Genomic DNA, 15,978 nt, shown 5'->3' with positions numbered 1-15,978 from the left:
AAATATAAGTATCAGATCAAACTCTTTGGTTTCAAAGATATTACTTAGGATGAGGCTGGGGTTTTTTTATGTCTATATAAGAAAAGTCCACATAGGCGGTATGTGAATATGGCCAAACTCTTGACAGTATAGAACTTTAGGAAGCAGATCAGTCAGTCTCTAATGTATATAATATTATTAGCCCCATTTAATAGATGTAGGAACTGAGGCCTAGGGGAGTTAATTAGCCTGTACAAAGTCACACAGCAGGTAAGTGCGGAAGATAGGATTCCACCTGAGACGCTGAGGATCATACTCAAAGCTTAGAAGAGGAAATAAGGAATTTTCCTTCTGCCTGGCAGAGCTGCTGATTGTTGCATAAACAAACCAATAATATTCAAAGAGTAGTTGGAGGCCTCTAATACGTTTAATTAAGCATTTTTTTCTTGTGTGCCCGAAGTACATGCCCAAAGCGATTGTATTGCTCATTTCCCTCCAGCTTCTAGTTCTAAAATGATCAAGGGGTAGAAGGAAGGTTGGAAATTATTAGGAAAAATAAGGTAAACCACTCAGGGTTTTGGAATGCCTAACTGTTGACAACTTTGTCAGTCTACCTGGAGGCCCTTTAGCCAACTGAGATTCAGGTGCTGTCTTGAGCACAGCCACCAAATCCAGCAGTGCTAAGGGTCATTTTCTGCCAGGGTAAGTGGGCCTAGCCTCCTTGGCCTTGCCACTGAGGGGCAGCTGCTGCAGGATTCTCACCACAGAGTTCCAGAGGAGGGTCTGCAGACCTCCCATCCCATGGTTTTCTGCTGTACCTGGACAGGGACTTCCCCAAGCCATGGTCGGGTCATGAAGGAGCTCACAGTCTTTTGAGAAAGGAAAGTATCTTTACAGGCTCCTGGTTTGCCAACATTCTTCTGCCTCTTTGCAGCTCCAAGCACATTTTGGAGGGAGATTTCACAAAGATTTCTAAATTGAGTTAGAATTTCAAGTCTATTGTGACATGCAAATTAGTCTCGCTTGCCCATTGGCAGCAATGCAGCTGAAGTGCCTAGAGACGGGCCATAAAATGAAAACATCAAAGTGATTAAATGTGCCCGAAGAGCATAATTGAGTGCATGAATAAGAGAAAATAAAACAAATTGATTTTCTCCAGTGCCAGAAAAACAGAATAATTGAAAACAAAATAATAGACTTTGAAGTAATCAAAGTGAGGAATGCACCATAGTGACATAGAAACAGCCAGTTGTGGGAGAGATTTATTGTGTTTCTGTTATCATTTTTACAACTTTAATTTCATTAGCTAATAAATACAAATCAATTGAAAAATCCGTCAACCAGAGAGAAGGCAGTCCCAAGCCAAGATTTTTATTCACATCTCTAAAACAGGCTGAGGTGGTGATTCTTAATCTACTTTCATAGGTACACATTTCTGCCATGAGCTGGAAAACAAGTTCTGGGAGGTCTGTCTGCTTTGGAGGTGGTGATGTTCTGTTCTGACAGTCACTTTCCACATATAGACTTACAGATTCAACTTTCAAAAGGGTCACTTTTATACCCCACCAAGATTTCTGACAGAGAACTACCCAAGTACAAGCATCTTGGTTTACATAGATGACATTTTCATGGCACTGACCAGCAACTGTGGTCTTACACAAGGTCATCCTGGATTCATTTGGTGATAGTGGTGGTGGTGGCAGCTATGGCAGCAACAATAGCAGGAGCACCTGCTGCTCTCACAATACTGCTGAGCATCTATGGCTCACTGCTTCCAACCCCCACCCTCATCCCCTGACACATACGTGCACACTAGTGACACTGAAATCTAATCTAAAACCAGGAAGGCCAGTCAAGAGTGTACCACTCTTTTGGCTTCCAGCCTGGTGACCATGATCCTGGGGAAGATCACAGGAGGGGAGCTGGGCCAGAGAAGACTTCTCATGTTCACTATGGCAATAAGGAACTGGGGACACCAAGCCATGCTGGGCTCACATGCTGAATGATCACAGAGCAATCATGAGACCACCACAGAACCATTTTTATGGCTCCTCCAAGAAAAGAATCCCTCTACCCCACTCTTCAGCTGTTCACGGCTGGGCTCAGTGACCCTTCACTTCAGGATCCACAGTGATAGCTGATGTGACTTGAATTGTGGGTTTTCCTTTCACAGGCCCTTGAGCTCTCTGGCAGCTGTTGGCACTTCTAGATGTTTGTGACACACCCTACCTTCAGGGCTCCACAGTTAGCGACTGTTTCTTTGGCTCCAGTAAAGGTCTTTGGGACCATTGGGACTGTAAACCAGGGTGTGCAGAAGGAGTTGGCAATGCTGAGACTGGCACTACTTGTTGGCTCAGTCAGGATGGCATAGTTAATAGATTGTGCCTGCCAGGCAATTTGTCCTGGAGAATTTATCTTCCGGGAAGCACCTAGAAGCTGAAGGGAGCCTCTCTGACCTTCTGGTGGCGTCCAAGGCCTAATCATGATACGCCTTGAGGTGAATAGGGGATATTAGCATTTAGGTTTTTTGTGCAAGAGAGCGAGAGTTGGTCTCCAGTTCAAGTCAAAAATCCCAGCTTCCATTTCCCACTGGTGTTTGGGTGGGGCAAAATAGAGCAAATAGCTTTCAAACTCTAAAGCATTATACAGATGTAAGGCTGTATTATTCCTCCTACCACTGCTATTCCCATTATCCTGGATTTCCCAGCCCAGAATTTTTGTCTGAGAAAAAGAAATGTGGAGAAGGCACATCGACCAAAGAACCTCGGAGCTCTGTCTCCAAAACGGCTGGGAGGCATTGCCCAGCCCAGCAGATAGACAACTGCCGGGGCCCAGCCCCACAAGCTGGCTGGCAGGCAAGCAGCCCACTCCTGTGATGTCACCTCTACAGTTACTTGCGCCCATCCTTCCACATGAAGCCAGCAGATTTAGGCACAGGAGGGGAGAAAAAATGAATCATAGGCTATTTTAGAAATTGCTTCGGTTCTGTTTGAGACTGCAGTAGTGCCTTGAGAACTAAGACGAGAGCACCCTAACCATCAGGGTAATATCCTCTAAGTGCTGGTATCCTGTAAATGTCAGAAGCCTGGTGGGATTAATCCACAACCTCAGGTTGTAATTCAGGTCAGAGGCAGACAAGTGGTGATTGGCAGTTTTACTTAATTGTCAATTAAAGGCTCTCTGATGACAGGAGGGATCGACATTCCAAGGCAAGCAATGCAGTTGACAATTAAGAGCTAAAAATTAAACCAGCCATCCATATCGTCACATGCCCAAGGCTTCATAGGAACCCTTGGTACTGCAATTGTTCCCAGGGAGGTCCTTGAACCTGGCCATGATGGGGCAGCAGCTGGAAATCTTGCTCTAGCCCTGGATCCCACAAGATCCCCTGCTCCCTGACAATCTCTCAGAGGCTCCCCATGGCCTCTCAGATAAGGCCCTGGCCTTGATATGGCCTCTGGCCACCTCTCCAGCTGCATTGCTCCCCTCCCTGAACTTCATCCTGTATCCTGATCTCAAAAACTTTGCAGTTGGCTTTATACATCCTGCTCTGTTCCTGCTGCCTGGAACATTCTTCCCTCCTTTGCCCTTCAATAAACCACCTACTCTGTGAAGCCTCTTATGCCCTCTTTTTCTGCCCACAGCACTCTGTACATACTAGAATTGTATCACCTTGCTGCTGTGGACTATAATGTGTTTGCCTCCATATATGTCTTCCTCACGAGGCCAAGAACTCCTTCACGGCAAGAACTGTCTTGATCCCCTCTGTGACCCCAGCATCCAGCACAGGGCCTAGGCCATTGTAGACATCAGCAAAGGCTTAGGCAATAAATGGACAGAAAAATGGACCAGATTGGGCTGAGGGAGCTGGATAGCTGGATGAGAGCGGGGGTGCATACCATCTAAGATTCTCAGATACCAGAGCCTGCCAGCAGCAGGACAGCCTGGACACCGGCTGGCCAAGAGTAATCCCTACAATGATTTTTCTCAAGATGTGCCTCATGTTCCTCTATATGAGGGACAATCTGAGGTGACACAAAGACATTTTTAATTTTAATAGTCATATTTATTTTAACGTATGCTTTAAAATGTAATAAGCAAGTTGTCTATTATTATTATTATTGCTGCTTATGATAGATGAGGCCAAAATAGGTATTAAAGTTTTTTTCTTATTTTTTAAAATTTCTTTTTAAAAATTAATAGAGACGGGGACTCCCTATTTTCCCCAGGCTGGTCTCGAACTCCTGGGCTCAAGGGATCCCCATGCCTCAGACTCCCAAAGTGCTGGGATTACAGGCGTGAGCCACTGGGCTTGGCCTGAAGGTTTAAAAGTGAGTTAATACCCCAAAAAATAAAAAAATAATATATATATAAATATATATATATATATATCAAGGTGACTATTAATACAGCTGTTAAGTAGATATAAAAACATTCCTAAAAGAGGTACTCATATGACAGAAGTTTTGGAAACATTTTTCAGCAGTCCTAAATTCACTTCTCTGTTCCTTTGTGGTGCCACCCAACCTCCAAGGGTTCCTGAGATCACACCAGCATCCCTCCAAACTGCTGTGATGCTGATTGTGTTCAGAACTTATGTATCCTAGCCTGGTTCTCCTTTTGTTAGCATGTGTTTGCTCACCTTACCCACATTTATAAGGTCCTTAAGAGCAATGACCAAGCTTTAAGCCTCTGGGAATTTAATGGGAAAGTGCTTGATCAACTGCCCTGTAGTCTACAGATGTCTTTTCCTTCAGTGAATAGGTACTGAGCACCTACTAGGTGTCAGACACTACTGAGGGTGCTAACAGTAGAGTAATGACCAAGACAGCAGACAAGGTCCCTGCCCTCATAGAGCTGGTGAGAGGAAGCCAACAGCGAGCAAATAAAGAAACAAACACACAAGATGTTTTCTGTGCACTAGGTGGATTGAAGAAAATAAAACAGAATCATGTGACAGAAAAGGAGTGACTGAGGGGATGGCTCCTTAGCTTGGGTGGTCCTAAGGTCTCTCAGAAGTGACTTTGGGGTTGAGACCCGTCGACTCAAGGTGACAAAGGTTATGAGAAGAGTTGGAAATGGGGATAGCCAGGACAGAGCATTCCAGGAAGAAGGAAGAGCAAGTTCAAAGACAGGAGAAGCCGTAAGAGGGAAAAATGATTTCTGTGCTCAAGCCACACAAAGAAGACTCAAGTGAGCAAGGAGGGTGGTGGTAGGAGACAGGAGGCAAGGGACCGGCCCCTGCAGGTGAGTAACTTAGATTTTATTGTGATTGGAGGCTGTTAGAGGGATTTGAGCATAGGAGTGATGTGGTCTGTCCTAAGTATTAACAAAATACTCTGGCTGCTATATAGAGAACAGGGTTGTAGGAGACAAGGAAGGAAGCAAGGAGACCAGTCTTGAGGCTATTAGAATCATCCACGTAAAGGGCAAGAATAGTTTGGGGTACAGTTACAGCAGTGAAGGATGGAAAAAAAGAGGTAGATTTGGAATCTATTTTGGAGGTAGAATCCACAGGACTTGCTAATAGATTGAAAAGGAAGGTTGTAAACAAAGGAGGAGTAAGGATGACCCCTAGTCAACGTCATGAAGGAAAAAAAAAGCACAAGAGGACTGGTCTATGTCTGCTCTGTCCAATATAGTCTCACCACTAGCCACATGTGGCTAAGTTCATTAAAATTAAACAAAATATAAAATTCTGTTCCTCACTTGCACTAGACATATTTCAAGTGCTCAATAGCCACATGTGACTAGTGGCTACCATATTGAGCAGCACAGCTGTAGGATGGTCACATCATCCAAGAAAGTTCTATTGGACTGCACTGCTCCACATTAAAAAGATTAAGAGAATAAAAAGACAAACCACAGACTGGGAGAAATATTTGCAAAATTCATATCCAGTAAAGGAGTTCAATCCAAAATATACAAAGAACTCTTAAAACTCAACAATAAGAAAACACTCAATTTTTAAATGGGCAAAAGAGGCTGAGTGCAGTAGGTCACTCCTGTAATCCCAGCACTTTGGGAGGCCAAGGTGGGCAGATCGATTGAGTCCAGGAGTTTGAGAACAGCCTGGGCAACATGATGAAACCCTGTCTCCACAAAAAATTTAAAAATTAGCCAGACATGGTAGCATGTGCCTGTAGTCCCAGCTGCTCAGGAGGCTGAGGTGGGAGGATCACTTGAGCCCAAGAAGTCAAGACTGAAGTGAGTTGTGATCACACTACTACATTCCAGCCTGGGCAACAGAGCAAGACCCTGTCTCAAAAAAAAAAAATTAAATAAAAAAATTAAAATGGGCAAAAGTGAGCCCATTTTGGGGGTGTGGTGGCTCCTGCCTGTAATCCCAGAACTTTGGGAGGCCTAGGAGGGAGGATTGCTTGAGGCCAGGAGTTCAAAACCAGCTTGGGCAACATAGCAAGACCCCATCTCTACAAAAAATTTAAAAATATTTAAAAAAAATAAAAATGGACAAAAGATATTAATAGGCACCTCACCAAAGAAGATATACAGACAGCAAGTAAGTGCAGATGCTCCTCTGCCTATTGCAGTGGGGTTATGTCCCAATAAATCCATTGTAAGTTGAAAATATAAGTGGAAAGTATGTTTTCAACTTACAGTATCTTCAACTTATGATGGGATTATCTAGATGTCACCCCATCTCAAGTTGAGGAGTGTACTGAATGCATTATTACTTTTGTACCATCATAAAGTTGAAACATCTTAAGTCAGAGACTATATATGTGAAAAGATGCCCAATATCATGGTCACTAAGGAATTGCAAATTAAAATGAGATACCATTACATATATATTAGAATGGCTAAAATCCAAGACAGTGACAACACCAAATGCTGTTAAGGATGTAGAACTACAGGAACTCTCATTCACTGCTGGTAGGAATGCAATATGGTACAGTCACTTGGGAAGACATTTTGGTAGTTTCTTACAAAAGTAAACATATTCTTGCCACATGATCTAGCAATCACACTCCTTAGTAATTACCCAAATGAATTAAAAACTCATGTCCACACGAAAACCTGCACATGAATGTTTGGGGGTCTTTTTTGTTGTTTGTTTGGGTTGTTGTTGTTGTTTTTTTTTTTAATTTTTTTTTTTTTAGAGACAGTGTTTCACTCTGTCACCCAGGCCAGAGTGCAGTGGCACAATCATAGCTCACTGCAGCCTTGACCTCCTGGGTTCAAGCAATCCTCTTGCTCCAGCCTCTTGAGTAGCTTGGACTACAGGGGTGTGCCATCACACTCAGCTAATTTTTTTATTTTGTAGAGACAGTTTCTCACTATTTTGCCCAAGCTAGTCTTGAACTCCTGGCCTCAAGTGATCCTCCCGCCTCAGCCTCCCAAAACACTGGGATTACAGGCATGAGCCACTGTGCCCAGCCCTGCACACAAATGTTTATAGCAGCTTTATTCAGAATTGCCAAAACTTGGAAGCAACCAAGATGTCTTGCAGTAGGTGAATGGATAAGCCCGTTGTACATCCAGACAACGGACTATTATTCAGCACTAAGAAAAAATGAGCTATCAAACCACAAAAAGACATGGAGGAAACTTAAATGCATCTTGAAAGAAGCCAGTCCAAAAAGGATACATACTGTTTGATTCTAACCATATGACAGTAAAAAGATGATGGTTGCCGGGCTTCAGTGAAAGGAAGGGAGGGATGAGTCCATGGAACACAGGTGATTTTGAGGGCAGTGAAACTATTCCTGCATGATACTCTAATGGTGGATACATAACATTATATACTTTTCAAAACTCATAGAACTGTGCAAGACCAAAAGCGAATCTTAACGTAAACAGTGGACTTAAGTTAATGATAATGTATCAGTATCCATTCACTAACTATAATAAATGTATCACACTAATGCAAGATGTTAATAACAGGGGAAACTGCCTGTAGGGGAAGGGGAAGGAAATATATGAGAGCCCTCTGTACTTTCTCTTCAGTTTTTCTATAAACTTAAAACTGTTCTAAAAATAAAATATATTAATTTAAAAAAGAACGACTAAAGAGATTGTTCATCAACACCTAACAAAATACCTGGCACAGAGTAGACACGCCATAAATGTTTATTGAATACATTGATAAACAAATGAGTCAACCAGTGGTTCACTAGAACCCAGGCCCCCTGAGTCCCAGTTCAGTACTCCTTCTTGTACATCAGAGCTAGAGTAACAGTATAGTTTATTGTCCAAACCAGGATATTTGAGAGTGAAATGGGGTGCCTTAGGTATAAATCAAGACTGTTTCAGAGATAACCAGAAATCACAAACTGGCAGTCCACCAGCTACATCTCGCCTCCAAAATTGTTTTGTTTGGCCACTCATCTTAATGCCTCATATGATATTCTTTTAAAATGTCAGTCATTTGCCCACATTTAACACAGTGGAAACTGCATAAAAATGTGAAATTTGGACTTCTCTTGGAAAACGGAAGGACTCGGTCCCATGGGGCCGACAGGCCTGCACAGTGGTGAGTGGCTGGATCTGAGCAGCAGCTGCCCACTTTTGCCAGCAGGTACCTTCCTCTTTGCCACAAGCCCCACCAGTCCCTTTTGTATCTCTTACTCTAGGCCAAGTGTGAGTTTCCATTTACACTGTCTTGGTTTTGTTTTCTTCTGTGGCAGAGTTAAGAAAAAAGGAAAGTATTTCTTACACTTATGTCATGATTCAAAGTAAGAAAATGAAAAAAGGATCAAGAGGGCCTCTTGTGTCTTGCCCCCAGCCTGCTTTACAAACAGTATATTCTTGGCCTCTCTAGGCAATTGAGTCTGCCCGCTGTAGTCTGAACTTCTTGTCTCCCTAGGCCCCAGCCTGTGCTAGCCTTTAGAATTTTCTCAGGCTGCCACCCACTGCTGGAAAAGCTAGATGTGAGGGGAAAACAATGGGCATTATTTAAGCTTGTATTTTTATTGTTACCCCAATTCAACATTGCTCATCATCAACTTCTTGGTGAAAATTATTTCTGTTGTTTTTCTTAATTGCCTCCAAATTTAACTGGAGAGTGAGGCAGACCAGCAGAGGAGTACAGCACCCACCTTTCCTCCCTGCGAACATGTCTTGTTGGAATGCTTTGACATGGAATTTTGTTCATCCTTGTATTCAGTCATTCCCCTAGCTCTGGCTATACTTACAGATGGAAGGACCCTCACTTCACACCAGTGTCCCCTGTAGGTTGTCCTCAGCTGAGGCAGCAACACAAGCGAAGGTGTGGAAACAGGAAAGCATGGATGGGGCCCATTTACGCTAAGGAGTTGGACTTCATTCATAGGTGGTAGGTCGGGAACTGCTAAAGTCTTTTTTTTTTTTTTTTTTTTTTGAAACGGTGTCTCGCTCTGTCACCCAGGCTGGAGTGCAATGGCACCATCTCGGCTCACTACAACCTCCACCTCCCAGGTTCAAGCGATTCTCCTGCCTCAGCCTCCCCAGTAGCTGGGGTTACAGGCGCCCACCACCACACCTGGCTAATTTTTTTGTATTTTTAGTAGAGACGAGGTTTCACCATGTTGGTCAGGCTGGTCTCAAACTCCTGACCTCAGGTGATGCATCCACCTCAGCCTCCCAAAGCGCTGGGATTACAGGTATGAGCCACCACGCCCAGCCTGCTAAAGTCTTTCTGAGCAGAGAAGGAATGTGATCACAGCTAGCAATTGTGCAGGGAATAGCTCTAGAAGCAGGAGGACCAGATAAGAGGTTGTCGCAGTGACCTGAGTAACAAGAGATGTGACTAAAGCAGAGACAGTGGAACAGAAAGAAGGGGATAGACTGGAGAGACATCTTGAGGTTAGGCTTCACAACTCATAAGATGTGGAGAAGGCGTGAACTAAGAAATTAAGGATCAAAGATTATCCAGAGATTTTTTTGAGGTTAGGGGGTTGAAATACCAAAAGCATGATCCAAAAAAAGAAAAAAAATTGATAAGGAATTGGAGCTCATCAAAATCAACTTTTGCTTTACAAAAGACCCTGTTAAGGGAATGAAAAGATAAGTTACATACTGAGATAAGATATTTGCAAATCATATATCCCACAACAGATTTGTATCTAAAATATATAAAGGACCAGGTGCAGTGGCTCACACCTGTAATCCCAGCACTTTGGGAGGCTGAGGTGGGTGGATTATTTGAGGTCAGGAGTTTGAGACCAGCTTGGCCAACATGGTGAGATCCCCTCTCTACTAAAAATACAAAAATTAGTCGAGCGTGGTGGCACATGCCTGTAATCCCAGCTACTAGGGAGGCTGAGGTAGGAGAATCGCTTGAACCCAGGAGGCGGAGTTTGCAGTGAGCCGAGATCGCACCACTGCACTCCAGCCTGGGTGACAGAGTGAGACTCTGTCTCAAAAAATAAAAATAAAAAATATATATAAAGAACTTTCCAAACTCAACAGAAAAAAAAAAAACAATTAGGAAGTAGGCAAAAGACAAGATATGAAAAGGATATACAGACAGCAAATGAGCACACGAAAAGATGTTCAACATCATTAGCCACTGGGAAAATGCAAATTGAGATCACAATGTGATATCACTATACATCTATCAGAATGGCCAAAATAAAAACCAACACCAGATGCCAGCAAGAATGCTGAGAAACCAGATGACTCAAACATTGCTGGAGGGAAAGTAAAATGGTACCACCAGTCTGGAAAACAGTTTGGCAATTTCTTATAAAGCTAAACATGCTACTACCATACCTCCCAGCAATTATTCTGTTGAGCATTTGTCCCAGAAAAATGAAAACTATGTTCACACAAAAACCTGTATGTGAATGTTCATAGTGGGTTGATTCTATAGCCAAAAACTGGAAATGACTCAGGTGTCCTTCAGCAGATAAGTAGTTAAACAGATTGTGCTACATCCATACTGTGGAGTACTACTCAGCAAAAAGAAGCAACAAACTTGATACACACCACAACTTGGATGGATCTTAAGAGCAGTATGCTGAGTGAAAAAAGCCTATCTATCTCAAAAGTTTATATACTGTATGGTTCCATTTCTATAACATTCTCAAAATGACCAAATTTTAGAGAAGGATAACAGATGAATGGTTGTCGGGACTTAGGGATGGTGAAGGAGGAGGGATGGGAATGACTGTAAAGGAGGTAAAGGAGGGAAATCTTTGTGGTGATAAAATAGTTTCATATCTTGATTGTGGTTGAGGTTACATGAATCTACACTTGCGATTAAATGGCCTAGAATTATACACTTATACACACACAAATGAGTGCTTGTAAAACTAGTGACATCTTAATAAGATCTGTGAATTGTACCAATGTCAATTTCCTGACTTGGATATTGAACAGTAATTATGTAAGATGTTAACATGTGGGGAAACCTGGGGAAGGGTGTGTAGAACCTCTCTGCACTATTTTTTTTGCAACTTCCTGTTATTCTATAATTATTTTAAAAGTAAAAGCTAAGTACAAAAAAGGAATGAACTTCTATTGATACATGCACAAATCTGCATGAACCTCAAAGGCATTATGCTGAGTAAAAAAAAAAAAAATAGCCTATCTTAAAAGGTTACAGACTGTTTGATTGCATTTATATGGCATTCTCAAAAAGACAACACTACAGTGATGGAGAACAGATTAGTGCTTGCTAGGTGTGGGGGAGAAAGGAAGATGTGATTGCAAAAGGATAGCACAAGGAGATTTGAGGGGTTATGGAACTCCTCTCTGTCATGAATCTATACATATGTTTAAAATCAGATCTGCACATGCACAAATATCAATTTTACTGCAGAATACAATTTAAAATAAAAGTAGATAGGCAAGGCTGGGCGTACCTGTAATCCCAGCACTTTGGGAGGCCGAGTCGGGTGGATCACGAGATCAAGAGATTGAGACCATCCTGGCCAGCATGGTGAAACCCCATCTCTACTAAAAATACAAAAATTAGCTGGGCATGGTGGCACACACCTGTAGTCGTAGTTACTCGGGAGGCTGAGGCAGGAGAATTGCTTGAACCCGGGAGATTGCAGTGAGCCGAGATCGCGCCATTGTACGACAGCCTGGGCAACAAGAGCAAAACTCCATCTCAAAAAAAAAAAAAAAAAAAAAAAAAAGATAGGCAAGTAGTTTGTTTCTGATTTGTTTCTTCTTTCCTTCCTTTCATTCGTCCATTCATTCAGCCATTTACTGAGCACCTACTATGAGTGAGGCACTGTGCAAGACTTTGGAAATCAACCAAAAGTAAGACAGCCAGGCCCTGCCCTCAGGGAGCATTGTTTCTGTTTCAGAGAAGTGGCCAATAGGGTTTGGAGCCCAGTGTTTCTACTTGGGGAAGTGTGGCAAGGCAAAGACTACGGAGGGACAAAGTGAGCAACTTTTCATTCCTAGAGCCCAGTCCGGTAGGATTTCAAATGATCACTTTTCCCTCAAAGACTCTTAGGCCTGAGATCAGAGGAAAGCCCCCAATCCGTGTTTCACAGGTACTCACAAGAGAAAATGCTAGGAGGGTTGTGCCTTGCTAAGGGAAGGAAGAAAAGTTGGGGGTGGGGAGCATGAGATTTGATGCAGTTAGTAAAGAATGAACTCTGAAAAGTGCTACGAGAGAGAGAGAGAGACTTAAAACAACCATTTGTTTAGCTCATGACTCTACAGATTGGCAATTGAGCTGAGTTCAGCTGGGTGGCTCTTCTGGTTCTGGCTGGATACACCCAGCATCTGCAGTCAGCTGGCTGTCAAAGGCCTCGATCACATGTCCAGTAATTGGCTGGTGGTTGCCTGGGTGACAGGGGTCTCTGGGCCATTTGTTTCTCATCATCCAGCAAGCTATTCTGGTCTTGTTCCTTATGGCGAGGTCACAGAGTTCCCAAGAGCAGCAGAGAATAAGCCCCAAAATATAAGTGCTTTTTAAAAAATAGCTCTATTGGGGTGTAATTCACATACATTACCTGACTTTGAATTTTGTTTTCTCCCCTGTTTGCAGGGAATCTGAAGCATGTGGTCTAGTTGACAGAAAGAGATCAGGTTTCCAGAGCTGAGGAGTGGTGCCTATAATGAAGACAGCGTGTTTATGCAAGCAGTTTGTGGAATTTGTGACTGCAGGGGAAATTTGAAAGAAATTACTTCCTGAAAATTTCCAAGGGGCACCAAGTGGCAGCTGGCTTTCTGGGGTGAAGAGGCAGGCACCCCAGAGTCCTCAACTGGGCCTAGGGGAAGAAGGAGATATCCCACATTTAAAGTTCTTATTTAAAAACACACACACACACAAATGAAGTTTTTAATCTTTGAAAATTATTTTTAAGCGAATTGGGGAGGGGAGTATTTTAATCATCTTAAATGAAACAGATCAGAAGCTGGATGAGAGCAGTCACCAGTTTGTAGGGCAGGAGGCAGCTGAGAGGCAGGGTTTGGGCCTCAGGACCATCCAGGTGGAGCCCTGGGAGAGAGGGTACTGATCAGCAGACTGGGAGGTGGGGAGAAGTCCACTGGTGTTGTTTTAGTGTTATATATCTTTGGTTTTTTTAATAAAATCTTTGAAAACCTACCTCTTTGTCCCATTGTCTTCATTGTAAAGCGCCACTGACAGCACACACAGTTCTGAACTTTTCTTCTCGCTGAAGTGTCAAGAATAACCCTGTTCCTTCCAATCTCTACTCTGGCCCGGCTTGAGAGTCTGACCTCACTGGGGAACTAGTGTGTCCCTAGCCCAAGTTCTTGGGACAGAAGGCCAAGCTCTGTGTTGCACTGGGGCTGTCCATGGTGGGGTAGGAATACTGGCACTGCAGTCATGGAGAGGGGCTTATTGGCACCCTGGGGATGAGCTGTCCCTGTCCAGGGAGTGATTTAGGGATGGAAAAGGCGTGTTGCCATGTCAGATCCACGAGGAGCACTTCCATGGATAGAAAGGATGCTTCCCAGTAGACAATTGGCACATAATGAAAAGGGGAGGAAGTTGTAATGTGTGGTGTTACTGCAACCTCTGGGGAGTTGGCAACATGGAAAAATGGGGATGGGGGATAATGGGAGAGATGAGGAAGAGACAACTAAATGTCATGATATTGTAATTTTATTTACCAAATATTTACAAAGCTCCTTCAACTAACTACTGGGACCGGGATGGCAGACAAGCACACAGCCCCATCCATCCTGGCTGTCTAGGAATTCCCAGACAAGGCAAGGGAGGAGAAAAAGAAGCAGATCCCAACATGTTTCCAGCTCTGTTATCAACGTGAGCTCAGAGCTGTGGGAGCACATTTCTACTTTTCAGTATTTTCCAAATTTTCTCTAGTGGGCACATTTTACTTTAATAATAGAAAAAAAAATACATAAACCCCCCCCCAAAAAAAAGAAACAATTGATCCGCGGGGAGTTGGGGGGTAGTTACAGATCAAAGTCAGTTCAAGACACCCACTGAGGAAGACTTTGTGCTCAGGCCCTGGGGCTGTTCTAATTGCCTGGAAGACCGATCAGTGGGGGCGGTGGCGGGGAGGGGGATGCGGGGGAGGGGGATGCTTTTTAGATCAGTTGGCTTGAGGGTGGGGCAAATTTGTCCCCACCATAAGCCTGCCTGTCTTACCTTTAGGAAATTGCTGCCGACCCCGCCACCACCCACCCCTTGTGTCTGCAAGGGACCAGCCACAATAACTATAACAACAATGGCAAAGCAAGCATTGGCATATGCCCCATTTTACAGATCATTTTCACTTGTACGTCACTATCCACCCTGCTAGTGGGTATTATCATCCCCACTCTATAGATTAGAAAATTGAGGCTAAGAATGATGAAGTAACGTGCCCCTTTTTAAGTGGCAGAGCCAGGCAGAAAAACCCGGCTGGAACTGCAAATTCCCTTACTTTTTCCACTGTCCCACACTAGTGCCACTAGAATATTTTTAAACTGTGACTTTGAAGTAAACAACTTTCTTATTGCTTCCAAAGCCCAAGCTGGACCAAGCCACATGCTGCTTCTGGGCCCTCACCACACAACAGCATTCATTCGTTTGTGTGCTTTTCAGCAAGTTGCTTGACCTTTCTGGGTCTGTTTCCCTACCCATAAAATGGGGTGAATAATTCTTGCACCTCATGGGCTATTGTGAGTGGTTGATGAATTACCAAAGATGGAAGCACTTTGAAAAGCGTGTAAAGTATTCTGGACAGGAGGGCCTGCCTTGGAAATGGTCCAGGGAAGGCTCACCTCTGAGGAAAACCCAGTGCTTATAGGAAACCCACCAGCCCCCTCTGTCTCCAGGGCACTCACAAGGGCCAAAGAGACCAAGAAAGAAGTGTAGACTATGTCTCCAACTCAAGGGGTAAGAAAATAACCACTTAAAAAAGAATATCGATATTGGATATGCATGTATGTGCATAAAACACCTTTGGGAAAATACACAAGAAACTGGGACACCTCAGTTGCCTCTGGGCAAGGGAACCAGATGGCAAGTGGCGGAGTGAGGGTGACCTGCACTCAGTTCCTTTTTGTACCTTTTGATTTTTGAACCATGTGAATGTATTACCTGGTCCCAAAAAAGTTAATACATAACATTTTTTTTTAAGTCAATGGAAAATTCCCACCAGTTTACCTTTGGGGAGGGTGGATCTGCCTCTGCTGCATTCAATGTTAGCTGTCACAGAGACAGCAGTAGTATATTTCCAATTATATATTTAAAAGACTCTAAGGCAGAAAGACTTCTTTATAAGAAAATCAAATATTGTCATTCAACAAAAAAAAGGAAAAAGAGGAAGAGGAGAAGGAAAAGAAGGAGGAAGAGAAAAGCAGAAGAATGAAAGAAAACAACCACATAAACAAGTGTGTTTTGACATCTCTAAGCCCCTATACAGAAAGCTCCTGCAGCTCCTGCTTCTCTGCATTTGCCAGGGGCAGATCCCCAAACCTCCTGCTCAGTGCTGGGCCCAAAGCTGACCGGTAGTGCCTTGGCATGCAACATACACACTTCAGCCTCAGACTGCCTGAGTTTAAGCCTCTCCCTTCACTTACTGGCTGTGTGACTTTGGCCAAGTAACTCCCTCTCTC

At 43.4% G+C, this 15,978-nt stretch overlaps 1 protein-coding gene across 4 annotated transcripts in view; it reads left to right on the top strand.

The window, feature by feature from the left end:
• HDAC8 (histone deacetylase 8) overlaps nt 1-13,492 on the top strand; it is a 241,477-nt gene extending 227,985 nt beyond the window's left edge. Inside the window, exons 11-12 of one of the 4 annotated variants that reach the window (XR_004068538.3) lie at nt 12,132-12,192; nt 12,932-13,492. Coding sequence is in view for 3 of the 4 variants with exons in the window: in XM_031005904.3 (XP_030861764.2) it covers nt 12,240-12,350; nt 12,932-12,954 (134 nt within the window). In the remaining variant the exon portion in view is untranslated. Of the gene's footprint in view, nt 1-12,131; nt 12,193-12,239; nt 12,351-12,931 lie in introns of all 4 variants that reach the window. The other 3 variants (XM_031005905.3, XM_031005904.3, XM_031005906.3) reach the window with 3 other exon arrangements.
• The last annotated feature ends 2,486 nt before the right edge of the window (nt 13,493-15,978 follow it).

The sequence above is a fragment of the Gorilla gorilla genome, chromosome X (genome assembly GCF_029281585.2).
Source record: "Gorilla gorilla gorilla isolate KB3781 chromosome X, NHGRI_mGorGor1-v2.1_pri, whole genome shotgun sequence".
Lineage (NCBI taxonomy): Eukaryota > Metazoa > Chordata > Mammalia > Primates > Hominidae > Gorilla > Gorilla gorilla.
The sequence above is the reverse complement of the archived record's forward strand: the minus strand, read 5'-3'. Positions and strand labels throughout refer to the sequence as shown.